We start from the raw sequence: 21,289 nt of genomic DNA, 5'->3' as shown, positions 1-21,289 counted from the left end.
GCCTTCCCACTTCCCGCCTCCTGGGGGAGAACAGCCAGTCTGGGCTGCTGGCGCTCCCGGCCCTCAGTGGCCAAGGAGAGTTGGGTAGGCAGGTGGGAGGGCTGAGAGGAGACGGGGAGAAGCAGAGCGAGTCACAAAGCACCGGGGCCGGCTCTTTGCCCTCCTCCCCCCGCCCTCCCACGGACAGTGGGTTGGTGCTTTCCTCCTCCTCCTCCCTCCTCCTCTCTGTGCTGCACTCTGGGAAGTGGCCGAAGAGGAACCCTCCGGTCCCCCGGCCTGGGAGTGGTGAGTGCCCTGGGGCTGCTCTCGCAGGCCGGGAGGTGCAGCCTGCACCATGTAGAATCTCCACAGCTGCAGGAGGAGCAGGGATGGCGCTGTCAGCAAGGGCACCTTGACTGGCTGGGGCTGGGGGTGCATAATGAATGAAGGTCGGTGTGCAGGGGATATAGGCACATCATGCTGTATACAAGAGTTGGCCTGGCCAAACCAGTTATCACACACATGAGGGGGAGGGGGGATTCAAATATCAGGAGACAGTCCAAAAATCCAAGATTAATTCCCAGCTCAGAACCACTCCTGGCAACTGGAGGGTATTTTCCCAGAGCCTGTGGACAGGTGGCTGACTACTGCCCCTCCTGCTAGAAGCCCTGCTGTGCTCCCTCCAACAACTCTCCTTGTACCTGCACCTCCTTAAGCCAGCAGGTGCAGTGGCCGCCTACCGTGGGCCAAGATATTTTGGCCTCCATCTCCCAAGTGTAGATCCTCAAATAGTGGCAGATAAGCAGTGTCCTTTACCTGGTGCAATATTCCAGCTGGGTTTAACCCTGGTTCCTGAAATGATGTCCCATTGCTCATACTTGTCAGAAATGGGACATTCTCCTAGTGTAACTGGGTTAGAGACAGTCCAGACGGTCTGTTTAAAAAAACAGAGAACCTACATTCTAGAGAAGAAAACAGAAACCTTAAGCCAGACCCATATTGACCACTTCAGCATTGCTTTGCTAGCACAGGCTTGAATGTTCTTCATTCAGATCCCTCTGTAAAACACATTTCACTCAGAATTCTTTCGGTGATAGCCCACAAAGAATATAGAGAAGAGAAGCCTATAGCAAAGGGAAAAAGGCAGCTTGCAGTCCCAACCTGCATGTGGGTATCCTGTGTACTGAGGTCTACGTCTAGGGTAGATTGTGAGCACCTGAAAGCAGGCAATGCTTGCACAGCCTATGTCTCATTGTAGGCAGGCGGTAAATAACATCTGGCCACTTGCACTAGTGAGTAAAAGACTCTGCCTGCAGCCTTTGAAAACTGTTCATGTTAGTGCAGTAGATCATCTGCAAATTTGCAATAAGTAAGCAGTTGTCTGGGTGCATTGGCTTAGGTACATACATTGCCTTGGTTGCTAGTGAAGTTCAGAATGTTTGGAATTCCTTTCTCATTCAGTTCCCTCTGCCCCAGTAAGTCACAGCTCAGAGAGAGGTGGGGTCTTCTGGCTTGAGCATTGCTCTAGGACAGTGGTTCCCAAACTAGGGCTGCTGCTTGTTCAGGGAAAGCCCCTGGTGGGCCGGGCTGGTTTGTTTACCTGCCGCATCCGCAGGTTCAGCCGATCGCAGCTTCCACTGGCCACGGTTCGCTGCTCCAGGCCAATGGGAGCCGCTGGAAGCAGCGGCCAGCACATCCCTCGGCCCGCGCCACTTCCTGCAGATCCCATTGGCCAAGAACGGCAAACCGCGGCCAGTGGGAGCTGTGATCGGCCGAATCTGTGGACATGGCAGGTAAATAAACCGGCCCGGCCCACCAGGGGCTTTCCCTGAACAAATAGCACCCCTAGTTTTGGAACCACTGCTCTAGGATGTGGGAATCCTTCTGTGTTCTAAACCCAGCTTCTCTGCGCCCTTCGCCAGGTCACTTCACATCTCTGTACCTCATTTCCTCCATCTTTAAAACAGGGATAATAACGAGGCACGAGGCCACCTTGCAATGTGTTAATTCCTTTTGCTTAACAATCTGTTCTGCCTTGTATGTAGTTGTGACACTCTGACCTTTCCCAGACCTGAAGAAGAGCTCTGTGTACCTTGAAAGCTGGTCTCTTTCACCAACAGACTATGGTCTAGTAAAAGATATGACCTCCCCTACCTTGTCTCTCATATCCTAGGATCAAAACACAGTACAGCAACACTGCAAACAGTAATAGGGGGCCAGTCATTTTTTCTGTCACAAAGATTGTGGTGACTTCTTTCTATCACTGGTGCTGAAATGCTTTTCTCCTCCCCATAGGTTCAGTACTGTGGATTGCTGTTTCACCATGAAGGCTGGCCTCTCTGTGTCCATGAGAAGATTATAGTCCAGCTGGCCTCCATAGACTGGCGAGTCTTAAAGCCCGGTGACTTCTACCTGCAGGTGGTGCCCTACCTGAAGAAGTCACCACGAATAGTACTGAAATGTTTGGCAAATGACAAACATAATGTAGAGGAAGTTGTGGTCCCAGAGGTCTCCTACACCTCTATTTTTTCTGTGGAATGGTTGGAGACCATCAATGGAGAGCGGATGGGTACAGCGCTGGAAAATTGTTTACTAGCCTCTAATGATAAAATATTCCGGGTTCCTTGGGATAAAGTCGTCAATCCTGAATTTATTGATAAACCAAAAATAATTGAAAATAATATCACAGCTCTCAAAATGACTGAAGAATCTTCAAATTTGTGCTTCCCAATGGAGCATCCCAAATGCGATTCACCTGCTCCTGGGCCTCAAGCTTCGCAGGAGCAAGAAATGATGCAGGACAATTTGGTCATTAGCAGGATGACTCAGGAATCAGCTGACTCCATTGTCAATGGTGTGAGTCCTGTGCCCCTGGAGGATTCTGAAAGTGACCCTGAAGGAGAGTACGTAGAGCTGACAGACGTTTCACTGCCAAGATTTGGGCCACAAGTGGGTTCCTTAACCCAATCGATAGCCTTAAATTCTAGAACTCAACCCAGACCCAGAGTGAATGTCTCTAAAGACAAACACAGGCTTACTGTCCTTCGGGACAGTAGCACATGCTCAAAGAACTTGGTTTGTTCAGCACTTGTACAAAAGCAGCACAGTCAGATGGACACATCAAGGACCTCTTATTCAGGGGCTCATGAAATTGTAATTCATTTGGAAAACAACAAAATGATGCGACATGGTGAATTGTTACCAGAAAGTCAGCTGGAATCAAATGATCCTGGCAGTGTAGGGAATTCAGACTCTAACTTTCACACTGCTGCATCTCCAGCCAGCAATGCAGAGAGTTCATCCTCCGTGGGACAAGGGGCACACAGTGAGCACACGATAGACTGGAGATATGCAATGTGCAGTTACAATGATGTTTGTGCTGGAGACAGTGCTGAATGCAAGGAACAATTAATAGAGACTCCTGGAAAAACAGACACTGAAAGCGATGTCCGGGGGGCAGAAACTGGCAAAGAAACCAAAGAGCCGAGCCCAGAAGCCCTTCCGTTTAATGCTGCTGCTAGGGAGGGAACGCAAAACCAATTGAGAGCCCATGAGGACAGTGACGGCACCAGGGTGTATTTTTCTCCTGTTTCTGTCACAGGACATGAGGAAGACTCTGGCATTCAGATTACATCTGAATCCTCACGTTTAACAGAACAATGCTTCCGTTCATCAGTGGATGTGCCAGATAGAATTGTAGAACACAGTCATTGCAGTAATCCACTAGCAGAACTTAGTCCTCTGTTAAGTCAGCCTGCAAAGTTGAAGGGAGGACAAGCAGACCAGTTAGGAGAGTTAGGCAGTGGAGTTAGTGTAGAGGAAGTCTGCAAAGAGACTGATGAACAAACATTTACTGGGAACGAGAAGCAGAATAGCCATCCATACTCCTCTGCTGTTGACAGGGGGATGGATGGATACTTGTCACAGGACAAAGGACAGGAGGTCATGGGCTATACACAACAGAAAGTAGAAGAAGCCAAACTACTCCAAACCTCTGGGCTAATAGAGATCAGACAGACAGCAAAACAGTTAGATAACAAGGGCACAATGGTAGATGAACATATAGAGAGTTCCTACCAAATTGGAACCAAAAGGGAAAGAGAGAAATGTGAGGAGAAACAAAACTGTGTGGAAATCCAACGTCGCAAAAGTGTAGTGAACTCTGTGCTATTGCAAACCCCAAGAGAAAGGGTTGGCCTGGAATGTGTGGCGGGACAGGATTTGCAAGAGGGTCCGGAGAACAAACAAGGTGCTCCTGAACAAGAGGGGTCATGCAGAAGGACCATCCCAAAGGCTGGGAATGAGTCAGCAGCCTTGGAAACTCCAGACATGCTGAAACCCAAAGCAAAGGAACTGGAGGCCACGCTGCCATCTTCTCCACCTACTGATGGGGATGATACTAAGAGGCCAATGCAGTTGGCTGAATGGAGCAATACAAAACCCACCCCTTCCAAGCAGGAAGCAGCTTCTCAGGATTCACCTTCTAAAGGTAAGCATCTATCCTCTGTATTTGAGACACACACACATACAGAGAGAAGGGCCCAGACAGCCTACCCCTGACAGGCAGCTGCCTCCTGGAGAAAAGAATTTGGCAAATGTTAAATGCTATTTAAACACTAATTATATTTGTGCATTTAGAAGAGCCTATGGCTGAGAGAGGATTCTGGAAGCATTTACCTTGGCCCTATGAATGTATACTGGCAGGAGAGGCATTATTCTCACCCAGAATCACTATGGCCTGGGGTTGTCATCCTACATTCAAGTGGACATAGTGTGGGTATTTTGTCCAACACAATATTGCCAGTCTTTAAAGCCCTTCCGTTGACCAGGTAATCCCCACATCCCATGGTAATGTGCACTTAATAAATATGCACAATTGAAATATGTAATAATCATAGAAGATTAGGGTTGGAAGGGATCTCAGGAGGTCATCTAGTCCAACCCCCCGCTCAAAGCAGGACCAACCCCACTAAATCATCCCATCATAATAGAATGTATATTGTTCTGACCCTTTCATAATTGAAGGCCAGATCTGGGAGGTTACCTGGGGCAGAAGGCTACAGCAGAAAAAGGCCACAGGAAAACAGATACGTTTTTTTAATGTGACCTGAACACCAGATTTGGATTCTGGTTAAGCAGGGTAGAAAGCAAATCCTAGTACTGAGGACCCCCATTGAAAACTCCCTCTCTCCAACTCACTTATGATTAAACTAGCAGGCTATTAGCCTGAGTGGCCTGGCTAATCGCAACATTTCGGGTGGGGAAACGAAGGCACAGTGAGGTTAAGTGGCTTGACCCAAGTCACACAGTGTTTCGGTGGCTGAGCTGGGATCAGGTCCCAGATCACCTGACTCCCCGGCTTGTGCGTTAATGAAATCACCATCCTTCCCACAGAGGAAATTGGACATGCAGTTAAAATTTCAGGCTCCTGCACAAGATTATATGCATGTAGTGTCTGTTCAGACAGAGTGCAATACTATAGTCATAGTGTCTCGAGAGTTAGCAGAGCCACAAACCTAACCGTGCAGTTCAAATCTTCCAAAACATTGTATGGGCACAGGACACTCCAGTGAGCAGGGCCGCCCCAAGTGGCAAAAAAAGCAAACCAAAAAACCTTGCCGCCGAACACAGAGGTGGAGTGAAGGTACAGCTGCGGAATTGCTGCCGGTGACCGAAGAAGAGTTGTGTCCCTGCCACCGAATTGCCGCCGAGCGCAAAACGTGCTCTGACGGAGCGGCCACTGAATTCCTGCCACCGCCGCAGGCGGACTGCCGCCCCAGAGCCCGACATCCTGCCGCCCCTTTACATTTGTCGCCCCACGCACCTGCTTGATTCGCTGGTGCCTGGAGCCAGCCCTGCCAGTGAGACATCTCTAAGTCAAGGAAAAATTAGCAAGGGCTGGAATAGTAGAATGAGAGGACAGTTGAAAGGCTATGGGAAACAGACCATGAAACTGCATTAGCTAGAGCTCGCCTGACCTTGCCTGACCAAATCTAGAGAGACAGATCTTGTGGGGTCTCGATAGACAGATGGGAGCTTCCATACAGTGCCTGTACTGTAGATGCAAAATCCCCACCTTCCTTTTGTTGCACTACAGCCATAACTGAGCCATGGGATCTGGTTACAAGCATAGTTGTTACCTGACTGTTACATGTGCAAAAGTTGTAGTATTGTCCGGGCCTACTTATATCCCTGTAATTGGGTTAACATCATATTCTGTGTCTCTTCGACTGGCCATGTCGATATTGCGATTGGGAGGGGTGATTGCAGCATGTGTAGACGTAGCTAGATCAAAGTTAGCTTGAGTAACAATAGCAGTGAAGCCATGGCAGCGGGGTGGATGCTAGGGGGCTAGCCCTGCCCTCTTAGAACCCTAGGGTATGTACTTGCACAGCTGCCGCCCATGCTGTCCCAGCTTCACTGCTATTGTTACCTGAGCTAGCTAGAGCAAAGCTAGCTTGGGTATATTTACTGGTGCTGCAGTCACACCTCCTGATTGCGGTATAGACATACCCACAGTTAGAGTGTGTCTACACAAAAGCATCAGGACACACTGTGATGTAACTGAGTTTCCTGGCAGTTATGGATGTAAAGAAGATTGGGCCTCAGTGTTTGTGAAAGTGACATATTGAGAGCTGGAGAAAACAACTTGCTCTACCTGTTGTTCTGTTACACTGTGGGTGAGTTCCCCCTGACAGTGCTACCCAACTAATGAACATCAGTCCGGACCAGACACATCCACACAAAGAATAGGAGTTCACTTCCATGCCCAGTGTGTAGGCTTTTCAATGGTGGATGCTAGTACTTAACAACTGTGATGTCCCCCTAGAATGAGACACTCTCCACATGGGCTACAAAGCAGCCATTGGATGGTAACTGGTTTTAGTCATCCCTGTCCTGTGCCAGATTTTGCCTGATTACCCAGAGGTGAAAGGCACATGGCTGGAAGTCAGAAAACTTGGGCATTCAGGGTTTTGCCACACACTTTTTAAATGACCCCAGTGTCTCTTTGCCTCAGTGCTTCAATGTTCCTATCTGAGGAATCCAAAAATAACTGATTCCAGTTGAGGTTATGAGATAATGAAAGTGAGAGATGCTGGCTGCTCTCCAGTTCACGTGCAATGTCTAATCACTGCAGTAGTGGAACTGAGTGACATAATACTTGGGGGAAAGCAAAGGGCCTTTCTGTTTCAAAAATACACTAGGGTTTTAAAGGACATGCCAGTGGTGATATTGCAGAACTAGATGAGTCCCGCCTGGATGTTGCTATTCTGAGCTGTGGCCAGTGGCCCTTCAGTTGAAAGGTCTTACGTTAAAAATATTTTGAGTAAAGTATGAGCTAAAGGGTAGGGAAAACCAAAATGTTGTTTCAAAGGTGGGGGTACGTGACTTTTAAAAATAGTCATAGTGTTTCCTTACCACTGGCACTACAATAAATTAAAGGACAAAAGGGGATAATGTACCTCACAGAGATGTGGGAAGCTTAGTTCGGTCGATAACATTTGTGAGGGCTTTGAGATCCTTGGATGGCAGGTGTTTGTTTAATTCATTATGATTCATCTTGCCATTTCTAACCCAAACAACAACAAAGGCCTCATCTGCACCTAAGGCTTAGGTCAACCTATGTACATCACTCTGGGTTTGAAAAATTCACCCCACTGAGAGATGTCGTTAAACCAACCTGAGCCCGAGTATATACGCTGCTAGGCTGACAGAAGAATTCTTCCATCAACTAGCTATTGCCTCTCGAGGGTGAATTTATTACATTGACAGAAGGACCTCTTCCCTCACTGTAGTAAGTGACTACAGCGGTGCCACTGTAGTGCTTGTAGTGTCGACATAACCTTAGAGATACAATTCCAAAGTGAACTAGACACAATTTGCTATCCTTTTGGTATTCATTTCCAGCAGCGTTCCCTGGCAGCTGTTCTGTGTCTGTAAGTTCGAAGAGCTACAGAGTGAAATTCTTGATAGGTAAATTCATAGAATCAAAGAGCTATAGGATTAGAAAGGACTGTAAGGGTCATCTAGTCTAACCCCCTGCCAGTTCACATTATAGTTGAGGTGGTAAAACTGTTGCCATTATAATCCCACCCACGCATATAAAATCCATAATTTTATCCCACCCCTAACTTCCCAAACTGAGCTGAAACATACTTTGCTTGATCTCTACCCAAAAGTGAACTGTCTTTGGAAAGTCTAAGCAAAGCCCTTTCTGCTGTGTCTGAGTTGGGAGAGCCCAGCAAACCCACGCTGCTCCCACTTACAGAAATTCCGGCTTGCATTTCCCCCGCACTAATAATGTAGATACAAGTCAGATTTGCAGTGGAAGGAGTCCTCATTTGGGGAAAAAAAGGAGTTGGCTATGAATTAAATAGTTATGTGACTGAAAAATCACTTCCAAGCATGCTCAGCAATGTCTGCTACGATTTTTTTACTACCCCGCCCACTAGTGATGTTATAGTGCACTGTGCTGAATTCGAAAGAGCTGAGGCTCTTAGGCTGTTGCTGGGGCAGTTTGCAAGAGAAATACCAAAGCCCCTTTGCAACCTGTACAGCCCAGCCCTCCCCCACAACTGCTGCCTTAACCTCAGGGAAAGGAGAAATCTGCAGGTGTGGCAAATTCGTATGCCCCTGCTCTCACTGCAGACTTTGCTGCAATCTGCTACATTCTGCAACTTCCATTTTTTAAAAATTAAGCTCCTCCCCTTCACAACTTTGCATTAACATAAACAGATGTGCTGCAGCCCTGTTATCAGTGAGGTGTGAATGCCCCAACCTGGCTGGGCCAGTGAAATACTTACCTCATGAAGCCCAGGAATTGGCTTCTTTTCACGACCAAGCAGACATCAGTTTGGTGCAGTGTGAAGGCTGCACAGCTCCAGCAAGACTAGCCCCCTGCCCAACTGGCTCTGGCCTTCTGGTCTGGGAAGCCCAGTGACCTGCAATCCCCTGTAGCTCACACCAGGAGATTCCCCCTTTTCCTTCTCTCCCCTCTAGTCTTCCCATGGGCTTGTTCTTTACAACTGCTTAGGTTCTTCCTTCTAGTCCTGCCCCCTGGGCAAATGGAAGTCAAGGGCCAGTAGCCCTTTCTTCCTCTGGCATCTCCAGGGGCAACTGTCCCTTCTCTCTCTCTCTCTCTCTCGCTTCTCCTTGGGTTCCCGCTTCCAGTCATCCGGGCATATTCTCTCTCTTTTAATATCCTTAGGTTTCCCTTTCTTTCCTACCCCCTCCCCACACTGGGAGGCCAGCACGGAGAGCCACCAAGAGTTGAAGTGCGCTAGCCTCTGACAGCTCCAGCAGCTGCAGCCTGTAGAAGACAGTTGTACCCAGTGTTTTTTCCAGTTATAGTTGTCCAGCCCAGATAGTGGGAATTAGGACATAGAGTGGAACTTGGGAGCCGATGGCTGGTGTGCCAGGGTACTGGATCAGGACTGACTCAGCTGCTGAATCACCTACATTTGCTTGGGGTCCACTATTAAGTGCTGACCCCCCAGCCGATGGCAGCACAAAGGATGAGGCCACAAGCATGCACAATTCATTCATATTTTTGAAAAAATGTCTCTGCTAGAACTGCTTACTTGCGGCTTTGATCTGTGCTGTAGCGAGAGTGGCTGTACCTCTGAGAGATGCCTTTCCTCATCAGTTCAGTCAGGGCTTCAGTGTTCTGCAAACATATTTGTTCTTGCATTTAATATTGTAGGGGGGAAGGATAGCTCAGTGGTTTGAGCATTGGCCTGCCAAACCCAGGGTTGTGAGTTCAATCCTTGAGGGGGCCATTTAGGGATCTGGGGCAAAAATTGGGGATTGGTCCTGCTTTGAGCAGGGGGTTCAACTAGATGACCTCCTGAGGTTCCTTCCAACCCTGATATTCTATTCTATTACAAATAGTGATGTAGTCTAGGTGCAGAAGCAGACTGGGTGTATGCCCTGGTTTGGGTGAGGAATGGCCAATGCTCAGCTCACAGCTGCCCTGCTATCTGTCTCAGTGCTGGGCAGCGGTTGGGAGGATGAGAGTGAGATGTTCCTGTGTGCTGAATTTCTTTCCAATTCCCTCTTTGTGGTTCATAGTGGTTACCTTTCCTTGCTGCTCCAGATGGACACAGCTTTGCCAGTTACCCTCCTTGGTGACCATTCTACAGCACAGGTTGAACCTGCTTGTAATGATGCAATTGCTAATCCAAAGCAAACGCTCTCATTGGGACTGCAGGCTGGATAGCCACAGAATCCCACAGCCCCTGCACCAAATCATAATGACAATTCTCCAAACATACCTGTCAGTTCAGGGCAACTGCACCTGTATTTCCCCTCTGTGGTCCAGCCAGGGCACCCACTCTCAGGCCTCCACCTCCCCACCTGTTGGCTATCTGCATGGAGACCCATGTCCCTCTTCCTTCTGACCAGGGTATTTCCAGACTGCACAGTTCCCTGCCTTCACTGTGTTATTCCCAGCGCAGACACATTGCCAAAGAACACCTGCTTGCTTTCTCTGCAAAGATGGTTAACAGGTGTAATGGCTACAGTTCTGAGGTGTCATACAGCATGTCCTATGCAAGCCTACTTTTATTCTTAAGCTGTTACAGAGGAAACATATTCAACACAATAAAAGAGCCTACATGCATGCTAATAAGCTTACCAGGGTTCACCCCAACATGGCAGGAGCAGTCCTTCACCCCGCCACCCGTGAGGATGCCTTGTCATTACAGGTTCATCACAGCTTTAGCCCAGAACAAGCCATCAATTTTATGTGACCTCAGTAGCCCCAGTCCTTCCAATCCTGCCCTAAGGACTGGGACCCTCTGTAGTCCTGTCCATTTTCTGGAACAGGACGCAGACCCTGTCTTTGTCTGTTGGTCCCTGGGGAACCCAGTTTGAACTAGTGTATGTGCACCTTTCCAGGGGTGACTTCTCTACCGATGTCCCACCTGAGAGAATTAGCCTGACCACTCCCTTGCTGTTCTTCCATTTGCACTTCCCATGGAAATACATAAATTCCACATGCACAACCCCATTTTTTAATACAGCAGACCCCAAATTCAGTAAGGCTGAACTCCGTTCAGTAAAGTTTGTCTTACCTCCATAAGTTTTGTTCAGGATATTATAGGGTATTCTGTCTGTTGCAATACACATTATAGCAGAGTTCCAGACTCAGGGCCCTGTACATGACCGAGTCTGAAATTCCCCAGGCTCAAAGCTCTGAAGCCATTAGGGTATTTCATACCACTTCTGCCATAGCTAGTGCATTAAACTGCAAGCTTAGGGATCATGAGTTCTATTCCCAGTTCTTCCACTAGGCTGCTGTTAATATATCTGTTCCCTTCATAACACTTATTAGACTAATATACAATTAACATGGCATGTGTTAAATGGATTAAAAACTGGCTAACTGATAGCTCTCCAAATGTAATTGTAAAGTGGAATTATCATTGAATGGGTGTGTTTCCAGTGAGGTCCCATAGGGATTGGTTCTTGGCCCTATGTTGTTTAATATTTTTATCAGTGACCAGGAAGAAAACATAAAATCATGCGTAAACAGGAGAATCTTGAGTAGAAGTAAAGAGGTTATTTTACCTCTGTATTTGGCAGTGGTGTGACTGCTGCTGTGTCCAGTTCTGGTGAATTGGACATTGATAAGTTGAAGAGGGCTCAGAGAAGAGACACGAGAAACATTAAAGAATTAAAAAGCATGCCTTATAGTGATAGACTCAAAGTGCTCAATCTGTTTGTTTTAACAAAGAGAAGGTTAAGAGATGACTTGATCACAGTCTGTAAGTATCTATATGGGGAACAAATAGTTAGTAATGGCTCTTCCGTCTAACGGAGAAAGGCAAAATGTGATCTGATGGCTGGAAAATTGAAGCTAGACAAAATCAGACTGGAAAGAAGGTGTGAATTTTTGACAGTGAGGGTAAATAACTATTGGAACAATTTACAAGGATTGTGATGGATTCTCCATCAGTGACAATTTTTAAATCAAGATGGGCTGTTTTTTCTAAAAGATCTGCTCTAGGAATTATTTTGGGGAAGTTTTCCGGCCTGTGTTATACAGGAAATGAGACTAGATGATCACAGTGGTCCCCTCTGGCTTTGGAGTCTATGAATCTATGAAACCCTAATCTCCTCTCTCTCAGTATGTGGTCCAGGCATAAGGCATCCTTCCTTTCACTTATCTGGGGTAGGCCAGTGTATCCAGAGTTGGACTCCCATCAGAGAATTATGTCATCATAAAATAATCAGCAAACTCTTCAATGTGTCGGTGATCTTCAGGCCTGGAACCCATCCCTGTTCCTACCTGCAGCCCAGAATTCTTGTAGGGCACAAAGACAGCTTAAAACATATATTTTTTTTTTTTAAAGCTGGGAAAAGGGAGCTTGCAAGTAGCATGGGATGGGTGTCAACCTATAAACAGCAGCATTCACTCCTAGAGTTCCCAGGGGTCCCTCTTCAAGCCACAGTTGAAGAGATACAGCTTTCTGGGAACAGCTGTTTAACTAAGTAGCTCCAAATGTGTGTCTATTTGTAAATAAGCTGCATAGTGACAGCAGCTGTTGATGCAGCAGTTTACTTAGTAACTGTACTAGCTGTTGAAGAGCTTTGGGGTACCGGTGGTCCTGGTAGGTCTCTTGCATCTGGAGTTTGTTAGCTGACACCTCTCACTGGGGATGTGATCTGCCCCCAGGCTCCTGACACCAGTGGGATTATTCTTATTTTACAGGAACACGGCTGAAAGGGGGAGAAAAGATAAAAGAAGAAATGTGTACAGATTCGTGGGAGCCAGTGGGTCGAGTCTGTTCCCCAGAGGAAGGCTCAGCAGCTGTTACTCACCAGGAATCCCCATCTTATGTGGCACCCAGAAGTTTTCAAACTGCACCTGTCACAGCAAAGGAGGTGAACCTCGATGTACTCATGAGTGGAGTTGCCTGTCTGCCAGGTGAGTAACTGAGCCAGAGGGATGGGTAGGAAGTGTAATGCTGGAGAAGGGCTGATGTAGGTGTGCTGCTGATAGGGGTGCATTTTAGACTTTCCTAGGGGGCAGGAGGTCTGTGTGTGCCATATTCCTTTCACTAGAAACATTTCTGAAATTCAGTCCTCAAATTGCTGGCCAGCTCTTAGAGCTTTCAAGCTGAGTCGGGGACTGGCAGGAAACAGGAACTCATTCTCAAGAAGGACTGGATAATTTGCATCCAGGAGTCCTAATGTAACTATAACACCCTTGTGGCCAAGATGGAGTCCACTCTGTGGGGTGGCTGTGGTCAAGGAAAGGTGCACACAGGAACCCAACGGGGAAATTCCCTTCCACGCCAGGGGCACCTGTTCGAATCCCCAACGTAAATACATATACACTGGAACAGTACAATGAATATAGGAAAGGGAAATGTTTATTTACAGAGGGATGAATTTAGAAAAACAACATGGGAAAGATAAGGGGAGCGGTAAAACAAGGGTACATCCACCACGAGTGCCCAGTGTGAAAGGGCGGATGTCAAGCGCTGCATCTAGACTCAGAGCTCAGGAATCCAGGACAGAGTTCCAGTCCAGCAGTGAGTCTTGGGTGCTCCTGCTTGTGCCAGTAAACTTGTGCCAGTTTCGGTGCCAGTAAACTTTCCCCAACAAACCCCTCCAGTGCCCTTCTCTTCCACTCTCTGCAAACCCACACAGAGTGACAACCGTCCCACTTAGCTAGCTACTGCCTCCCTTCTGATTCCCAATGCAAAGTCACAAGCCCCAGTACTGACGGTTGTTGCTGTGTTGATCCCAGGATATTAGAGACATAAAGTGGGTGACGTAATATATTTTAGGGAACCAACTTCTGTTGTTGCGAGAGACAAGCTTTCAAGCATATGGCTATAACTATGCTGCAGAAGACAGCAGTCATACCTCACAATCTGGATAGCTTGGTAAACTGGGTCCATTCAAACAAAATGTATTTTAATACAGCCAAATGCAAGGTCTAGGAACAAAGAATACAGGCCGTACCTAGAGAATGGGGTGCTGTGTCCTGGAAAGCAGCGACTCGGAAAAGGGACATAGTGGACCAGCAACTCAGCAGAGCCCCCAGTGCAGTGTAGTGGCAAAAAGGGCTAATGCAATCTTTGGCTGTGTAAAGGGGAATAGTGGGCAGAAGTAGGGAGGTGATTTTAACTCCGCATATGGCACTGGTGAGACCAACACCAGGATACTGCATTCAATATGATGCTTTCCAGTATGATGCAGAAAAGAGCCACAGAAATGACTCAAGGACTGGAGAAAATGCCTTACAATGAGAGACTTCAGGAGCTCAACATGTGTAGAAGACCAAGGGGCGATTTGATTACTGTATATAAGTACCTTCGTGGGGAGAAAATAACACCTACTAAAAGGCTCTTTAATCTAGCGGAGAAAAGCAGAACACGAAACTGTGGCTGGACACAGAACCCAGACAAAATAGAAATAAGGCCCAGTTTTTTTAACAGTGAGGATAATTAACCATTGGAACAAACTACCAAATCAAGTCTGGATGCCTTTTTGGAAGATATTCTTTATCCAGGCACAAGTTGTTGGGCTCCACACAGGGGTAACTGAGTGAAGGTCTTTGGCCTGTGTTATAGGGGAGGTCAGACCAGATGATCTGATGGTCCCTTCTGCCCTTAAGTCTATGAATTTATGAAAAATGCAAACCAAAAATGTCACATGCATGTAAACCACTTAGAAATAATAACCAGTGAACACAGATGCAGCCTTCCAGAAATGCTTGAAGGGAACCTTCATCTGAGGAAGGAGCAACATCAGAAGCACTAAATGCATCCAAATGATCCCTAGGAAGTGGGAGTGCCCAGCATACTACTAGGAGGAGTGTGAGCTGGGAAAGATGCGCACATGCTAACACACACACAGACATCCCCTCCCCCGCATGGGATGTTAGACATGGGTAGGGGTTATGGGAACACCATGGTTACAGTGAAGAGAGTAAATATAGTTTTATAAGGGGTAGGAACTAACAGAGGAGGTTCAGAAGAAGCTTTCCTCTGGGCTGGATGTTTCGTTAGTCAGTTGCGGCAACCCTTGCACTTTCCTATGAATTATCCAGTACCAGCCACTGATGGAGACAGACCCCTTGTCTGATCTGGTCAGGTAATTTCTATACTCCTATGTGGGAGTCGGGGAAAGTTTAATCCAGTTCTTGCGGTCAATAATTCAGAGGACAATAACTGATGCTTAAGAAAAAGGTGAAAACAACCCCTACTGAACTTGACCATTTTATCATCTTGTCCATAAAGAGAGGATTCTGTCCTGATCTCTCGGGCAGTCAGCTAATGTCCTGGAGCATGAGAGTTCTGATGACTTCTCTCTTAACTCACAGAGCTACATATATTATTAATGAACTCTTTCTATTTTATCACCATTTTCTGGTCCTGTATTGCCTGGAACAGAACGCAATATTCCAGGTGCAATAACAGTGCTCCTGATTTATTTAATCTCCCTTTCAGACCTGACTTTAGAAGAACAAAGACCATTTAATGGTCCTGCTCCCTGAAAAGGAGTTAACCCTACTTGTGATTTCCCCTCTGTTTTAAATAATAGCTTCTTGGGGCCCTGGCTCGCATTGCTGGACTTCATGAGAGGTTTGCTTCTAGCAGAGCAGATCTGTTTATTTGGGACTCATTGTGCCCTCACTGAAATGACTTATTTACTTCGCTTTATTTCTATTCACATTCCCTCCAAGGGAACAGCAGGGGCCAAGTGGGTAAGATACAGAAAAGTGTAATTTAATTATTATTATTTTTAGGATTCTGCTTTTGTTTTTAATCATGTCATGCCATTTTTATGAGTGGAATAAGAGATGTGTTCCCAGTTTGTATAGATGAGTGGTCTCCTCAGAACAATGAGATTGTGGGCTCCAACAATGCTGGTAACTTGCCCTTGCCTGGGGGTCTCTGCCAATTTTGTTGAATAGAAGAGACCAGGTATGGATCTCTGAGGTGAAATGTAGAACTCTGAAACACACTGGTTGGGTGCAATTGCACTGCCCCCTTGGGTCCTTTGCTTCCTTGTTCTCAGTGCAGAGCCAAGCAATCCCAAGCCAAGCAAGGAGGATTGTTGAACACCAATTAACACATCTTGCAGAGTTCCTGGGGTAAAGTTGGATAACCTCTTAAACCCCCCTCCCACCAATAACTTCTGCCCCTGGAATTTTTGTCATGAAGGAGAGAGCCACAACTGCCTTTCAGCTCTCCTTTCCTGGCTGGCAAGATCAAAGCTGTTTGGTTAAAGCAAAGGTTTTTCACCTGCTCCGTGCATAGAGCCCTGGGGAATTCAGCTTGCTCTGGGTGGGGGAGTCAGCTGCCTTGTGCATGCTCTCTTTGCTCACACCTTAACCCATTGGCATCCCCTGCAGAAGACGCCAAACTTCCTGCAAGGTTAACAGTGTGTGCCCAGCACCCATTGTCCCTTTAGGGCTACCATAGTGTGATGGGCTCCTCCACAGTGAGGGGAAAGCCATGCTTCTGATACTTCCATCTTGCGCTGGCCCTGGAGTGGGAGCTGCGGGTTCTCTCTCTGTAGATTTGTTCTGAAGAGGAGCCTGCTGCTTTGTGTGCTGGGTGACTGGGCTTTCCTCCCTCCGCCTGGAGTATTAGTTCTGAATTTGATTAGGCTGCACACAGTTCTTCAAAGCTGTTTAAATTCCTTCCAGCTGACAGTAATCAGCTGCAAAAGTAATCACGCTGCCTGAGGCCAAGAGGGCTTTAGACTCTTCAAGCCTGAGTTTTATTACTTTGTGCAGTGCTGAGTGTGGGCCTGAATTGCAGTTTCCAGTAACTGCAACAGAACTTTATTAGAGACCGTGCAAACAGCGAGCATTGTTTGTGCCTCCCAGTGGCCATGGCACTGCTTCAATGGCAGGTCCTGGTCTTCGCCTGATGGGCACTGGTGTGTTGTAGAGGTTGTGTGCTCAATTCTCTGGGGGTGGGAAGTGAGGGAAGAGCCTTTGGTCCCTATAGCAATGCTGTAATTTACAGGGAGAATAACTAAGGGCTGTGGGTGAGATGGGCTGCCCTGTGGGTAATCTGTGGGGGGATCCTTCAAGGCTCTGACAAATTGCAGATGTTAAAATAAATTCTCATTTTCAGGCACCAGAGACAAATGTGGACGTGCAGTGGCCATAATCACCACAAGGAACACGATTTGGCTAAACCCCCACTGCAACACCAACGAGCTGGTGCGCCTCCTCCTATACTTACACAGCATCCCAAGGTTGGTGCCATTTCCAGGCTGGGCAGGGCGTCAGACAGGCAGGACAGGGCAAACTCTACTGGCACTTAGTTGGGGGCAACAGCAAGGGAGCTGAATGGAGCTGACGTCCTTTGGCAGCATGAGGAGATGGCCCCAAACAGTTCTGAAACTGCACAAGCAACAGATCTGCTGACTGCTTGCTTTGGACATGCAGCGTGCGGTATACGCATGCTAAGCAGCAGCGTTATGTGTATGTTGTTCTACGTTTCCAAGCATTGCTATAAATCCAAACTATTTTTCGCTCTTCTGCATTAACTCAGAAAATAGGGCTTAGAAAACATGGCATTGACAATTCTGGGGTAGCCCAGCAACAGCCCTATGACATAGTTCTAGGAGGGATAGCTCAGTGGCTTGAGCATTGGCCTGCTAAACACAGGGTTGTGAGTTCAGTCCTTGAGGGTGCCATTTAGGGATCTAGGGCAAAAATTGGGGATTGGTCCTGCTTTGAGCAGGGGGTTGGACTAGATGACCTCCCTTCCAACCCTGTTATTCTATGAATATCTATGAAACAACCTTCCTGACAGCCTGTCCTCCAGTGACAAAGGTGGCTGCAGAGGCTGAGCAAGTGTGCCTCAGCTGGACGAGTGATGTATTGGCATCACAGATCTGATGCAGTTTGCCAGGAAGGGCTAAACACGTTCAGAATGTATCCGTTTGTCACGTGCTCTGTCGTTTCCCCCCCTACTGCTGCTGCCATGGGCTTCCTGGCTGACGGGGCTTCTTCCAGCTCCTCACAGACTCGGTTAGGTCTTAGCTCCTGGTCTGCGTTTCGTAATGCTTTGAAAAATACGATTAGTTCCAAGTGTGAGCTTCGTCGTCAGTGCAGCCGAAAGGATGTAAGTGATGCTGTGTGCCAGCCCTTGGGCATAGTCAGTGAGTGCTGGCATTCCCCATGGCTTTCCTCCTCACTACCTGCCTCCAGAGAGATGTGATAGTCTGTGTTGTCTGCAGATTTGCTGCTGGGGTCTGGGGAGTGGGAATGACAGTGTCATGGGAGGAGGTGTGGTAAGGGGGGCATTAGGAATTCACTTAGCAGTAAAAGAAAAGAAGAAAGAGCAGTCTAGGCAACTTCAAAGGGAAGATATTGTGGCTAATAAAAAGACGCCAGTTAGTGGCTTCGTTTACAGAGTGGTGTCGGTATGCCCGGCATGGTACCCCATGTTATCTAACAGTACCCCATGAGTAACCCGTGCTGCACTGGGGCAATGACACACTAACTACTTCTTTCCTTTTCCTCACAGAGCAGAGTGCCGAGCTTTGGGCCTAACCATTCTGGTAGATGCTCGTCGCTGTTCACCAGTTCCTGCCCTTTTTAAGGCTTTCAGCTTAGTACAGGTGAGCCCGTAGAAGCAGCCCCAGCCCTTTGGCCCCAGGCTCTTTGGTGTGGCTGCTGTGTTCCGGCTGCCAGCTGCCCTGAAATCCATCCGTGTCATCCCAGGTTTTGGCTGCTTTCAGGAGGTGGAGCGCTGCCCTGTTTCAGGGGGACCCCTTGCCTGTACTTCCCAGCCCTCTGGAAAAGCCAGAGCCCTGACTTTGGGGGGGAAACAGCTGCACTCCTTTCAGTAATTCTGAGAGCCTTGTCCCCAGGCCCGTAAGTGCTGTCCATGGAACTCCGCTCAGAATGTGCAACCACGTTTCTGGCGAGTGTCTCTGTTGGCATCAAGATTTTGTTTTCATTCATCAGCTGCATGAAATACTCAGTGGACAGTCACTTACAAAGATGCATTAGAAGTGAAGCAGAAAGGCTAGGGCTGTGGTTGGCGGGACTGTCCCTGAAGGAGAAGGGCGGTGCTTTATGTCAGTGCTATTGGGAGAAACGTGTACTGCTGTTGATCTGGCAAGGGGGTGAATGATTGGAAGCAGACATGCTGTAACTTAATATTGTTTCAGGTCAAAGGCTTTCATGTCAGTCAGCTGGAAACCAAGTGCATTGTGTTGACACTGATCAGAACTTATTTCCCATCTGTTGTTAGAAATCCAAACAAGATAACGAGTTGTAGCTACAACTAATCATGGTTAAGCAGGTGCCTCTTTACACTGGCCTTTTGGCCCCGCAGGGTGTCCGCTCAACCAGACTCTGAATGAACCCACGATGAGATTTTAATGACACTTGTGCATGCAGAGAGGGCAGTCTGCTGGCTGCGTGGGTGGTGCTTTGCTCTGCCACATCAGAGAGCTGGGGCTGAGTCATGGGTCTCCCCTCTTCCTTCCAAAGCTGAGTGGAGTTGGGAGCTGTGCTCAAGCAGCATGCTTAGCCCCTGGGATAAGGGAGTATCTCATGGTGCTGAGCTCTTGCTCCCAGGGCTGCAGGGGTAACATTCACAGCTCTTGGGAAAGGGACTGTCTTTCATTTCATAGTGTTGCTCCTTGGTGCCTGGTTCAGGACTCTGAAATGCTGCAGAGGCCCTGGGCTCTGTATGTTACATAGCTGTGTTGACAGACTTCCTAGAAATCAGTAATGCTCTTAGGGAGCTGGGGTGATTAGAACATAGGACTAGAAGGGACCCCCTTGAGTCGTTGAGTCCAGTTCCCTGCTATCAGAGATACCCCAGTTGTATAATCCTGTTAATACATTTATCAAGCTCCATCTTCAAACCAGTTGGGTTTCTTCTCCCCACTCCTCCTACCGGGAACAATTTTCCAAGGGCTGTGATGGAGTCTCCATCACTGACTATTTTAAAGGCAAGATTGGACGTTTTTCTAAATGTTATGCTCTAGGAATTATTTTGGGGATGTTCTCTGGCCTGTGTTATGCAGGAGTTCAGACTAGATGATCAGAATGGTCCCTTTGGAGCTTGGAAGTATCAGTATCATTAGTTACTATCAGTATCATTAGTCAGTACCATTATCCCCATTTTACAGATGGAGAAAGTAAGGCACAGAGAAATTAAAGTGACTTTCTTACCCGGCAGGCCAATGGCAGAGCTAGGAATAAAATCCTGTACTCTTGAGTCCTAGGCCAGTACCCTAGCTTCAATGCCCTATTGTCTAGACTGTAGAGTATAGACTAGAATATATTTTGATGTTCATATTCCACTGTATCTCAGGGGATGAATGGTTATATATTCCTGTCTTTTGCCAGAGGAAAAGTACTATCATAGAATCCATAGAAGATTAGGGTTGGAAGAGACTTCAGGAGGTCATTTAGTCCAGCCTCCTGCTCAAAGCAGGACCAACCCCAACTAAATCATCCTAGCCAGGGCTTTGTCAAGCCAGGTCTTAAAAACCTCCATGGATGGAGATTCCACCACCTCCCTAGATAACCCATTCCAGTGCTTCACCACCCTCCTAGTGAAAATGTTTTTCCTAATATCCAACCTAGACCTCCCACACTGCAACTTGAGACCATTGCTCTGTGTTCTATCTGCCACCACTGAGAACAGCCGAGCTCCCTCCTCTTTGGAAAACCCCTTCAGGTAGTTGAAGGCTGCTATCAAATCCCCCCTCACTCTTCTCTTCTGCAGACTAAGTAAGCCCAGTTCCCTCAGCTTCTCCTCGTAAGCCATGTGCCCTAGCCCACTAATCATTTTCGTTGCCCTCTGCTGGACTCTCTCCAATTTATCCACATCCTTTCTGTAGTGGGGGGCCCAAAACTGGACGCAATACTCCAGATGTGGCCTAACCAGTGCTGAATAGAGGGGAATAATCACTTCCCTCGAATTGCTGGCAATGCTCCTACTAATACAGCCTAATATGCTGTTAGCCTTCTTGGCAACAAGGGCACACTGTTGACTCATATCCAGCTTCTCATCCACTGTAATTCCCAGTTACTTTTCTGCAAAACTGCCACTTAGTCAGTTGGTCCCCAGCCTGTAGCAGTGCATGGGATTCTTCCGTCCTAAGTGCAGGACTCTGAACTTGTCCTTGTTGAACCTCATCGGATTTCTTTTGGCCCAATCCTCCAATTTGTCTAGGTCACTCTAGACCCTATCCCTATCCTCCCGTGTATCTACCTCTCCTCACAGTTTAGTGTCATCTGCGAACTTGCTGAGGGTGCAATCTGTCGCATCATCCAGATCATTAATGAAGATGTTGAACA

The 21,289-nt window shown here is 47.5% G+C and overlaps 1 protein-coding gene across 1 annotated transcript in view; it reads left to right on the top strand.

Moving 5' to 3' along the window:
- PLEKHG4 (pleckstrin homology and RhoGEF domain containing G4) overlaps nucleotides 1-21,289 on the top strand; it is a 181,144-nt gene that overhangs the window by 29,118 nt on the left and 130,737 nt on the right. Inside the window, 4 exon segments of the mRNA XM_038368060.2 lie at nucleotides 2,275-4,468; nucleotides 12,695-12,910; nucleotides 17,088-17,211; nucleotides 18,492-18,585. Coding sequence (XP_038223988.2) covers nucleotides 2,275-4,468; nucleotides 12,695-12,910; nucleotides 17,088-17,211; nucleotides 18,492-18,585 — 2,628 coding nt within the window.

This window comes from Dermochelys coriacea, chromosome 12, assembly GCF_009764565.3.
Source record: "Dermochelys coriacea isolate rDerCor1 chromosome 12, rDerCor1.pri.v4, whole genome shotgun sequence".
NCBI classification, from domain to species: domain Eukaryota; kingdom Metazoa; phylum Chordata; order Testudines; family Dermochelyidae; genus Dermochelys; species Dermochelys coriacea.
Note: the sequence above shows the minus strand (reverse complement) of the source record. Positions and strands in the feature narration are given on the sequence as shown.